The 12,175-nt window shown below is 43.1% G+C and overlaps 1 protein-coding gene and 1 non-coding gene across 3 annotated transcripts in view; both read right to left on the bottom strand.

Moving 5' to 3' along the window:
- nek2 (NIMA-related kinase 2) overlaps positions 1 to 10,674 on the bottom strand; it is a 12,491-nt gene extending 1,817 nt beyond the window's left edge. Inside the window, exons 1-8 of one of the 2 annotated variants that reach the window (XM_017695622.2) lie at positions 10,442 to 10,674; positions 7,583 to 7,800; positions 6,444 to 6,684; positions 4,295 to 4,377; positions 4,066 to 4,192; positions 2,679 to 2,895; positions 1,491 to 1,545; positions 1,251 to 1,327 (exon numbers count right to left, since the gene is read on the bottom strand). In XM_017695622.2, the coding sequence (XP_017551111.1) occupies positions 1,251 to 1,327; positions 1,491 to 1,545; positions 2,679 to 2,895; positions 4,066 to 4,192; positions 4,295 to 4,377; positions 6,444 to 6,684; positions 7,583 to 7,800; positions 10,442 to 10,537 (1,114 nt within the window). In that variant the 5' untranslated portion in view covers positions 10,538 to 10,674. Of the gene's footprint in view, positions 1 to 1,250; positions 1,328 to 1,490; positions 1,546 to 2,678; positions 2,896 to 4,065; positions 4,193 to 4,294; positions 4,378 to 6,443; positions 6,685 to 7,582; positions 7,801 to 10,042; positions 10,160 to 10,441 lie in introns of those variants that run through there. The other variant, XM_037537672.1, reaches the window with a different exon arrangement.
- On the bottom strand, positions 2,286 to 2,476 carry LOC119263321. Its single transcript, XR_005130241.1, has one exon. It is a non-coding gene; the product is annotated as a U2 spliceosomal RNA (small nuclear RNA).
- Positions 10,675 to 12,175: the final 1,501 nt, after the last annotated feature.

The raw sequence follows: 12,175 nt of genomic DNA, 5'->3' as shown, positions 1-12,175 counted from the left end.
ATATATATAAATAAATGTGTGCGTGTGTGTATACACTTTATAAGGGTTTTTTTTATAGACCAGAATAAATGTCATTTTTTATATATATAAAAATGTGTGTGTATGTAAATATGTATATGTGTGTAAGTGTATATATATATATATATATATATATATATTTTTTTTTTTTTAATTTACACACACACACACACACACACACACACACACACACACACACACACACACACACACACACACACCCACCCAAAAGGCTTGTTATAGAACCTATTATTTATGCAAAGGGTTCTATATAAAATGATTTTCCTCACTAAAGAACCCTTGAAGAAATGTCTCAGCATTAAAACACTGCGATGTTATATTTTCATTAGGATCTGACAAAACTATTAAATAAATGACTGCGGTTTACACGACGAGTGACGAAGCTTCAGCTCCTCTTTTAAAGTTAACCTTTTGGAGATATGAGGTTTTATTCTGACAGCCATGCAACACTAAACCAACTACATTTCATGGTTGTTTGAAATCACTGCACATTTCCCTTTTCAGACTCTCCAAAAGATGCAAGACAAAGCGGTTCGTCATCGTCACGAACCTGCGTTACTCTCAGCACATGGACGAAAGCACGGGAAACCTAATCTGGGAGTCTGTGGATTTACAGAAAGTAAATCTCATCTTTTCAAATTCAATATTCATATAACTTTACTTTTATTTTAATTAGACCATATATTCATGTTCAATTCAAATACACTGGAAACGGGCTGCCAAAACTAATGTAACAGGGCCTGTTATCATTTATACTCAAAAACAGTGGAAAAGTCTTCATCCCCGCATTGGGATGTCCTTACTGTGTCACTCTGTTGTAGTGAGGACGTGTGGTGGTAAAGAAAGTTTCACTGATTTTCTAAATATTTGCGCAGCCAAAACAGCCCATAAAAAGCAGAAACACCCAGAAATAAACTACCAAGTGGTGCTGTGCGTCAAACTGTGAGTGAATGACTGAACGATTGAGTCACTTAACAAGAGCTTCAGTGGCAAATGTCAGGTAGTGACGTATTGCACTCTTTATTTTTGCGTTCTTTATCATGATCGGTGTAATTGTGATTTAAAAACGTAAAACCATACAGTTCCTACACGTTTCACCTTTAAAACATAATTCATTAAATAGTATGTGCACTCAAATATATATACACAAGCAGCTGGTCAGCTTCTCTCTGTGTTCAGAGGATCTAAAGGCCTCCGTTTCACTCCCCTACCTAAAACATCTGAACAGAGTGGACGTGGCGCCCTCTGCTGCCTCATCAAGCTGTATGATTCCATCAGGCTCTCCGCTCTGTGGGCAAAACGAGTCAGAGGTCATTTAAGAGAAATCGTTCAGATTACGCAAAAGCACTGGCTATTTCAGACTTTCAGGTAATCTAGTCATGCATTAAACTGTGGATTTATTCTAGGCTTGAACTTAATCTAGGTCTGGGAAAGCAGTCATTAATATTTACCTGGCAAGCTTCTCATCTGATAGTCTCTCTCTGATACATAACTCCTGCTCCTTTTCTGTCAGAAAAGAGAAAAGACGCCATTAATTGGTCTCTTTAGAGCAGCCGCGCTTCCGTCCGCTCTCTGAGCAAATGGCAATGCGGAAAGAAATTCTTTGCATTTTTTTGATGCCCAGTCTGTTAGGGATTAAAAACAGCTTTACATAATGACTAAAAGAAATCAATTAAAAAGCTAATACGTAAATAACCGTACGAACCATACAAATAGTGCCGCAGATAATGTTGACAACCTCTGCAGAACTCCTTTAAAAGACCTCCTGCACTCAAACGTGTTTTTAAACGGTTACCTCCTCTAGGCTGGCTAATTATGATCATACAGAAAGAGTGTGTCGCTATAACGTGACAGACCTAATGAAGCTTATACCCCACCAATTAGGACAGTGCTGACCTAAATCTCAAAGACGTACAAAGATATTAGAATCATATCAGCATCAGATCTTTAGATTTGTTAAGTGATACTTTTTTAATCCCACAAACGGGGAAATTCCACCTCCTCATTTAACCCATCCGTGAAGTGGAACACCACATACACACTAGTGAATACACACACACTAGGGGGCAGTGAGCACACTTGCCCGGAGCGGTGGGCAGCCCTATCCACGGCACCCGGGGAGCAGTTGGGGGTTAGGTGTCTTGCTCTAGGACACCTCAGTCATGTGCTGTCGGCGCTCGGGATCGAACCGGCGACCTTCCGGTCACAGGGCCAGTTCCCTGACCTCCAGCCCACGACTGCCCAAAAGGAGGTGCACCGTTCCCGGAGGTACTGCAATACCAGGTCAACGCGTGGAGCGGACGGAGGAAGCCCCTCTTCCGTCTCCCTGTTCTAAAAATCTATTTAATATGCGGTCCTCATATAGAGGACGTGTCAGATATTAAACTGATAAGATCAGATACTGCACTTGATCTTAGCCAAAAGGCCGAGAAGCGATGACAATATTTAAACCCATATTTGCTGATGTATTTATCAAACTCAATTTCTATATTTTTTAATATTTATATAGAATCTTGAGCAATTAAAAATATATAGTTGCTGGCATCAGGTCGCACTCGTGCATTGTTTATTAATATCAAACGTAGGTGATCGTCTGTTACTTCTACATCGGAAATGAGGCGAAAAAGCAGAACACCTACGCTCCAGTCTCTCCTCCCTCTCCTTCAGAGCCCGTTCTCGCTCCCGCAGGGCCTGCTCCTTCAGCCGTAGCTCGGCCGTAACGGCGTCCAGGTGTTTATTCTGCCCCGAGTCAGACCTCCGCCGCTGCCTTACCTCCGCCTTCCGCTGCTCTGCCGCCACATAAGAGGAGATTAAAGTGCTCTGCAGGATGGAGTCCACTGAGGGACGCAGGTAGTCCTGATAAAAAAAATAATAATAAAAAAAGAGAGAGAGAGAGAGAGAGCAGTCAATACACAACAAAACGACGAGCAGGCATGAAGTGGACACATTTAGGGGTAAAAAATATGAGCGTTTAAAACAAAATGCTGTTAGTGTTAGAGGCAGACTGGCTACCAGCTGACACGGTCTGTGTGTGTGTGTGTGTGTGTGTGTGATATTACACAGTTGAACACAACAAATAATACAGACCATGTCAGCTGGTAGCCAGTCAATAATCAATCAATAAAACTCCCTGTTAGCAAGTTTATGACGTTCAACTTCTTATTCATATTCAAATGCTATTTTATTGTTTTCTATGGAGCAGTGAGAGGACATTCTGCCACCATGGTTGGGGGAGTCCAGCACAGTTTGGTGATTTCCCTGCTCTACAACACCTCCTAAAGATTATTATGATTTAAAATGTTACAGACAGTGTAAGAGACCCGATGTAATACAGGGCACAGCATTACTCTGCGTCGGGTCTTTATAAATAATTATCTTCTCAATAACAGTGTAACGCTGAAATATGGTACATTATGCACATGAGTTGTGATGATGTACTAAATTATGCTACAACATATTATACTATACCACAGGCACTAGTGCAGTAAACAGGAAGACGGACTGAACCAGAACCACTTTGAGAAGTGATAAGAGTGTTGTCCTCCACTCCCTGTGCAGTTTGAAGTTTGAACATTTTCGCTCCCAGTGGTTTGGAATCACCCTTAAATGTCTGAATGCCCCGTGTAGTGCACTTTGCAGGGAACTAAGAGGGCAATTGGAATGCACCCCGGGAAAAAAACTGACGAACCAGGGCTGCTCGAGTAAGAAAATCACCACACTGTGAAGGAATCCATCCCTCCAAGACTGTAACTCCCCACCCCTGGATTAAATGTTTTTATGAGAAAGCCATTTCCACAAAGCCCCTTAGCGTGCCTGGCTGGTCAAAACCTTTGTCTTGACCATACAAAGCATAATCACATACTCGCATTGCTGTGGGCGGCATTTTACTGGCATGGTTTAGGCTCATTTGTCTTCTCGGGGGGAAAATCCACTGCGAATCACGCTGGTGATTTGGTGGCCCGACACCTAAATAAGACACTCGCTTTCCTTTAACCCAGCAGCTGAGACAAAAGAAGCTGGACAAACCTTTAGATGAAGCATTCTGGATATGAGCGTGTTCAGCTCTGACGAGTACCGATATGGGATCCTTCTAAACTTTCCCTCTTTAATCTTCTCTGCCAATTCCTTCTGGTTGTATGCGGTGAACGGGGGGCTGGAAAGGATCCGTGCAGTTAAAACATCACAAACGTACCAATTCTTCAGAGAAACGTTACATTATCGCTCATGACGAGACTCAAAAGGTGTTAATACTCACGACAAAGCACAGAGTTCATACAGCAGACATCCTAATGACCAGATGTCTGATTTTTCATTGTAGGACATGCGATTCATTTGCTCCTGTTGGCAAAGGCAGCATGAATGTACCACAAAACACAATCAAAGTAATTCAAATATAATTTAAAATGACATTGTGGGGAATAGTGATAATACTTTATTGTAGGTTAATGTTCACAGGGCTATATTTATAAAGGCTCCGGTCACCTGTGATAAAGGCTGCTTTATGACAGCTCTGATCAAAACTGGCCAAAACCTTTATGATGATTGACGACCGTTGGAATAAACTTTTATAAATGTTTATGTAGGTTTATGTCAGTTGTCATGACGAGCTTCTGTATCGTGCAGCCTTATGAACACTGTCTTACGATAAAGCGTCACTAAAATAACTACATCCCTGGTGCACGGCACAGTTAGACATCCAAACTCTGTTTATCTTGTGGCGTCACATGATTTTACATGCAAATCTATCGTTAACAGGTAAACGTAAACAGCATCAACGACAGATGAGCATCAGATTCTGACTTCTGAGTTCGGCTTCACTGAGATATCCGGTTCATACCCCATATTCATATACAGGTCATCTGACTTCAGGGACCAAGGACATGGCATTTGACCAAGCAGTGGTTTGCGCCTTTACTACATGCTTAAAATGATGGTTCTTCAAGGTTTCTTTAGTAAATGAACAATAGAAAAATAAAACAGAAATGAACTCAAAGAAGGGTTCTATACAGCACCAAAAAAGGTTCTGCTACTGCTGCGGCGTCGTTTGTTACAATAGAAGAACCCTTGTGTGCTACATAGAACCGCCTGCAGCAGTCTCCACTAATCTAAAGAACAAATAACCATTTAATCATGCAAAGGGTTCTTTGAGCGTTCATGGTTCTTTATAGAACCATTTTCTTTACTAAAGAACCATAAAAGAACCATCGTCAAGCGTGTAGCTTCACCCATACGTGCTGGACCAGCACACTCGGTACCCCTGCCATGTACTCCAGTAAGGTTCAAATGAGAAAATGCGCGATCACTGATTTGAAACTGCACCGTAGCGCTGCTCAGTGGGAAAACGCCACACAACACAGAGTGAAATACTGAAAATGTTTATATGATATTAAAATAGAGTGTTATATTAAACAACCAGCAAAGTTTGTACGGGACAAAAAGGGACAGAAATATAATAAAGCATGACTTAAGCTGCTGGTCAGACCTAACTGTCTGGGCATGGCCTGATATTCTACTGAACATTCATGATTGCCAGGCCTCAGTCCAACAGGCCCAGTCTGCTACAGCACTGAAGCAGAAATAAACAGCAGTGCAAGTGAAGCGGTAAGAACCACCTGAAGAGGTGTTTCTGTCGACCCCACTGTGCCCACTCACTAAAAACAATATCCAGGGTATATAAGTAGCCTTAAAGATGATGATCATTCAGGATCTAGATGAGCTAGCGTGGCTGGTTATCCACAAACATGTGTTCTTGATAGCTCAGTTATGCTTGCCAGGCCAGCTTTCGCTTGGTGGTTAGCTTTCTCACTGTGAATTTCCCTGACTTGGCTGCAGAGAAGCCAAACACAGCTCTGTTAAAAGCAGCGTGGTCGGGACAAACCACATCAGCCTTGTGATCGGTGGGGACGATGCTTGCGTCGATGCCCAGTTTACATGTGAGCTGTTATTCACAGGATATACCGTGTGCCCACAAGAGCAAGATTAACCTACTTAGAAAGCAAACACTGATGTTTGCTGGGGATTAAAGAGATAAGTGATACTTTTATTAATCCCACAAACGGGGAAATTCTACCTCTGCATTTAACCCATCCATGAAGTGAAACACCACATACACACTAGTGAGCACACACACACTAGGGGGCAGTGAGCACACTTGCCCGGAGCGGCGGGCAGCCCTATCCACAGCACCCGGGGAGCAGTTGGGGGTTAGGCGTCTTGCTCAAGGACACCTCAGTCATGTGCTGTCGGCTCTGGGGATCGAACCGACGACTTTCCGGTCACAGGGCCAGCTCCCCAACCTCCAGCCCACGACTGCCCAAAAGCTGAAAATGAAGTGCAGGACGAGGCCTAATCCCAGTCCAGGAAACAGATCCTACGTATGTAAGTTCAAAGTGAGACACACTTACTGGGGACATGTAATAAGGAGTTCCCACAAATGTCTTAGCGAAGCTCGTCTCGTGTTTGAGTATTCGCGCCAGGCCAAAATCGCCGAGCTTTACGTTCTGTTTGGCATCGAGGAAGATGTTTGCAGGTTTGAGGTCTCGATGCAGCACCGTGCTGCCTCCGTTACCCCTGCCGTGACACTCCTTCAGCGCCAGAGCCAGCTGAGCCATCACGCGCAAAACAAAGTCCTCCTCCAGATACCTCCTGCCAAAACAATCACACAGAGGGTCCGGGTTCAAAACGTGCAATCAAAACTACAGAAGAGCTTTGGAGCCCAGGTTAAGCTTGGACAAATGTACATGATATTAAAAGGTGAAAGCATAAAAGCACTTAAGTAGAATTAAATGTATAAAGTTTAATGAAAGTAAAGTAAAATTAAGTATAAATTACTTCGAGAACTCTCAAATGATTTATGCATTCATCCACCACTGTGAACAATCCTGACTCGGTACGTTTCTCTACAACAGAGCATTTCACCCCCAAACCGCTCTACACAGAAAACTTACTCTATGCTGAGGAGTTGCCTTTTAAGTGATCAGTCAAACACCGTGTGCATCTCATTGGCGGCTCTCTGTGTGTTCTCTATGGACCTGTTTTTACTAAAATAAATAAATAAACGTTGACAAAACACAGAATTTGACTGGGGTGCCAAAACTTTTGCACACAACTAACTACATAGATCACACACCTGCAGATATGGTTGTGTTGCATGTTTAACCTTTCATAGCGGACACGTCATGTACACGGTTATATTTCTAAAGTGCATGTTCACGTGCGGTCGTGTGCAGAAGTATAGGCACCCTGGTCAAATTCCATGCTTTTCTGTTGCAAGTGAAAATAATTGAACACGTCCTGTACAGAGAACTCACGTCCGCATAACTTAAATTCACAGTTACTGTTTATTCGCTGAATTTGCCATATTGAAAACAAACCGAGGCCTGCGCAGAAGCCGCTGCACACTTTATATCCTGGGGTTTTTTCCCCCTCAAATGAACTGCGCAGTAAAATAAGCAATGCAACCTGTAACCCTGTAACCTGTAACTGCTGCCTTGGTGACTGTACTGCTTAGGTCTGAGCTCTCTCAGGTGTGGTTTCGGGTTACCTGTCTTTAATGCACTTTGTGATGAGGCTGGCGAGGTCTCCACCCTCGCAGTACTCCATCACTATGTACAGTGTGGTGTTTGTGCGGTCTATGATGCGGTCGTAGTATCTAACGATGTTGGGGTGCTTCAGCTCTCGGAGGAGGTTCACCTCAGACACCAGCATCTGCTTCTCCGCCTCTGCCATGGTACCATAATCCAGCTCCTTCCACACCAGAACCTGACAAAAAAAACGAATGGTTTCAGATTACTTACGGCAAGGTTTTCCAATCTGGTCCTCAGGGACCCCCCCTTCCCCTCCAGCCGGTGCATGTTTGCATTCAATTCCAGCTCCATGCACACCTGAGCCAGGTAACCACAGACTAGAGACGTTGACTACCTGCTTCAGGTGTGTTAGGTTTCTGCAGAACAGGGGAGGGGATCCAAGAACTTCTGTTCACCTTTATTTAGCTATAAAACACAACATGAGCAAAATAAACTGCAACATGTAGTTTAGTCTGCTAATTATTATATTCAGAAATTTCACTGATACATGTTCTAGCTGGGAAACGTCTGGCTCAATACATAAGATTTCTATACTAGACAAAAAGAGACAATTTACAGATTGAAGGGGGATGACACCAACATTTCAGAATTTTCTTTTTTTTCACAAAAATAATATTTTGTTTACATCTTTAAAGCATTCACAAAGCCATTCGGAGGGGTTTTGATGTGAAACACATAATTCTAGAGAAACTTGCCGAGTCAGAATTGGCCAGTTTGCGCTGCGCATGATCATAAACGACAAGAAACCACAGTCTAGGAAAACGGTGAACTTGTTCTTTGATGAAATGGTACAGTACAGTAAGCCCTTTGACTGGAGCCTGTAATGTTAATGATGGAGTCGTTCAGGCTGTTGGCTCTCGGTTAGTCCGTTAGTTAGCTGACCAGCCTAGTTCTAGTTAAAAAAGTCTCCAGCCGCGCCGTTTACACAAAAAAACAGGCCTTTACTTCATCAGGATAACGCTAACCTACTCGGGGGTCCCCGCCAGCAGCAAGAGATTCAGAGATTATCCCGATATTATCCCAATATTATCCCAATTATCCCATTTTTTTATTCTTATTTTGTTGTAAATAGTCTAGAGATTTAACTTTTGTAAATAATAAAAATTATGTTTATAATGTTTTTACTGTTTCCGTTTCTATTACTGAGTGCCTCACTCCTGCTACTCTGCTGCTGTAACAATGAATTTCCCTGCTGTGGGACTAGTAATGTAATTGTCTTATTTTGTCCTGTCCTGTCTTTTGTCCTGTCTTGTCTGGTCCTTTCTTGTCCTGTCGTGTCCTTTGTTGTCTTGTCTTTTGTCCTGTCCTGTGTTGTCCTGTCCTGTGTTGTCCTGTCCTGTGTTGTCCTGTCCTGTGTTGTCCTGTCCTGTGTTGTCTTGTCTTCTGTCCTGTCCTGTTTTTTGTCGTCTTTTGTCCTGTCCTTTCTTGTCCTGTCCTGTGTTGTCTTGTCTTTTGTCCTGTCCTTTGTCCTGTCTTGTTTTTTGTCGTCTTTTGTCCCGTCCTTTCTTGTCGTCTTTTGTCCCGTCCTTTCTTGTCGTCTTTTGTCCCGTCCTTTCTTGTCGTCTTTTGTCCTGTCCTTTCTTGTCTTGTCCTGTCGTCTTTTGTCCTGTCCTTTCTTGTCTTGTCCTGTCTTGTCGTCTTTTGTCCTGTCCTGTCCAGCACAAGGGCTTCCTTTCGTGCCGTGGCACAAAACACGCATCAAAGGTGCGTTTTCTATTTTCTATCTTTGCAGTGAATGAATTTATTTAAATTTTCGTTTCTCTTCCTTCAGTAAACCGCGTTACAGCGCTGCTGCACCGACCGCCTGGGTCACGCTCGCGGTGACGTCATCGACGACCGAGCTTATGCGCAGAGGCCGCGGGTGAAGCTCGCCAGTCAGGAGAGGAACACACACACACACACACACACACACACACACACACAAAACAAAGAAGCCTCGCCAACCTCAGAACGGCCCTGGAGGAGGTTTTGGGGTTTTACTTTGTATACAGATCACTGTTTACACCACTAGTACTTCTGCATTTACTTCACTGCAGTTCACCAGCACCTTTCTGTCTATATACCTGATACACTGAATATCTGACCATGCACTAACTGTCTATACGTCCAGTACACCTATAACACTTGCCTACGCACAGTCTACGTTCGAGGCCTGAACCTACTGACTGCACATTCTGTCTGTGTTTTACTGTCTTTAGTCTCTGCACTGTTTACTATGCATCTTTTATCACTGCACTGGAAAAGTCGCCCAATAGTGTTTCGCTATACTCTACTACCCTGTATTGTATCATGACAATAAAGTTGAATTGAATTTAATTAACTGCGCTAAAAATGTTTGACTGCATTAAATATTTGACTAGTATCGATTTTGAAAAAGAAAATCATAAAAATATGAACATATAAAAACGAGCCGTTACCAGTATTTTCACTGTTCTTGTTTGTGAGCCAAGGGATTGCTTTAAAGCATTAACTAGACTCGCCAGCTTCCTAACATATTTGCAGTGACTAGTTTGCAGCACTGATTAATCCTGCCGTGATAATGATGTAGGTGACGTCACTGGTAGTAAACACCGTTTGTGCACTCTGAAATTCGTTGTCTGGTGGACCTGCCCTTCGCGCGTGCGCGTTAACTGCAGCAGAAGCGGCGAGTCTCCCTGGTGATCAACTGAACGCCGCCGGTTCGTCGGTTAACTAACGAACTAACGAGCGAACGAACTACAACAGAGGGCAGCAGAAAGACCCGGCAGGGTCACTGTAATACCGAGAGCCCTCTCGGGAACTTTAACCATGAAGTTAAACATGACGCGTTTGTTTACCTTTCCGTCCGATTTCCTCCTTATTTTCTGGCATTTTCCGTACGAGCCGGAGCCGATGGTGCCCAGCACCTCGTACTGCTCCGTATGCGAGGGCATCGTGGAGAGTAAACCAACACCCCGCACAGATCGGCTGTAAACCTGCCGCTCCTGCTCACTTTATCGGCGTTTCTAACCCGCAAACTCGCCGTAACGCCGGCACTGCAGCGTCCGCCACACCAAGCGGTTTAAAACTGCCACTCAATATCTGTGACCTGATTGGCTGAGAGCGCCACCCCGGAGATGATTTCATTGGCCGAGCGCGGCTAACACAGCGGCCGTTGCCTAGCGACACGGTCACATTTTGAAAGGGGGAGGAGGCGTGACGTCGACTTAAAGGAGCCGCAAACGGTTCAACAATCATCCGGGTCCTTGAGGTGTGTACATTCAAAGAGCAGGCCTCAAACAATCAGAGGTGGATGAAGTACACAAACCATGTACCTGAGTTAAAGCAGAGACACCCGAGGTAAAATATTACTCCAGTAAAAGTAGAAGTTCCTCCCATTAGACCTCAACCTGAGTAAAAGTACTAAAGTATTTACCTTCAAATGTACTTAAGTATAAAGTAAAAGTACTAAAAGAGTAATTCTGGCTCTGATCTGGTCCTGTTATCATTTTTATAACCAGACTGGCTTCATGAACTCATTTCAGGTGAAAGTCCTCCAGCGTCTCTCTTGGTAAACCAGTCTTTTAATAGAACGTCATTAATTAGTGACGCTGACGTCTATTAAAATGATCAGAAGCACAAAACACTGAAGGTAAACAGTTTCCATCAGGGAGAACCGAGTGGCTCTGAAATCACTTTTTACACACAAGCAAAGTTTCAGTTTCAGATTTATTTACAACTTAGTTCCAAGTTTAAGTTGAATAAAAACTGGCTTTAAACTCAGGATCACAGATGAGCTCCTTTACTATGTTGATCTGTAGGCGTCTGTTCATAAAAATAAACCAGCCCAAACTCATTTACTATAAAATGAAATGGTGTTTGTAGAAATTCAGAAAAAAGCCGCGTCAGTCTCGACTGCATATGTGGACATATTTCTATATTGAGCTCTATTTACACAAAGTTAGGTTAGTTCATCATTTATGTTGAACAGACTCTCCCAAAGTTTTACGCTGCTGCGCTGACGTTGAACCGCGTGCTGCACTGGGTCGGTATGACCAACAGGTCAAAACCAGCTCTAAACAAAGTGACCGCTGGGCCCTGATTGGTGCTCTGGCTTTGCGCTTCTTTCGTTTTGACATGTTACGTTTTTATACACACAGAAACCAAAAGGAACGACAGATTTCTCAAAATGTAGGAGGAAAAAGTCGGATATTAGACTCTGAAATGTAGTAGAGTGAAAGGAATAAGTCGCCCAGAATGGAAAAATTTAAGTAGTTTTTTCGTGTATCTGTACTTTAACTAAAGTACAGAAACTAATTACATTTACTCAGTTACTGTCCACCACTGCAAATAGACATCTTAATTAAAACAATAATAATGTTAAAATGATCCCCACCACACTCAGTACTTCTTTAAATGTCCAGTAGTAGTATGTCAAGACTACTTGTTTGCCTGTTTATTCTTGTCGCCGAACAGCAAACACACAAGCAGCCGTGATATCAGAACCACCTCCTCGCATCTACACATTGTCCATTTTATCAGTCGTAGCTTTACAGTTATAGACTGTAGTCTGATTCTCTGCTTGTTTCGTT

The sequence above is a fragment of the Pygocentrus nattereri genome, chromosome 4, assembly GCF_015220715.1.
Source record: "Pygocentrus nattereri isolate fPygNat1 chromosome 4, fPygNat1.pri, whole genome shotgun sequence".
NCBI lineage: Eukaryota > Metazoa > Chordata > Actinopteri > Characiformes > Serrasalmidae > Pygocentrus > Pygocentrus nattereri.
This window is presented reverse-complemented; position numbering and strand designations above follow the sequence as displayed.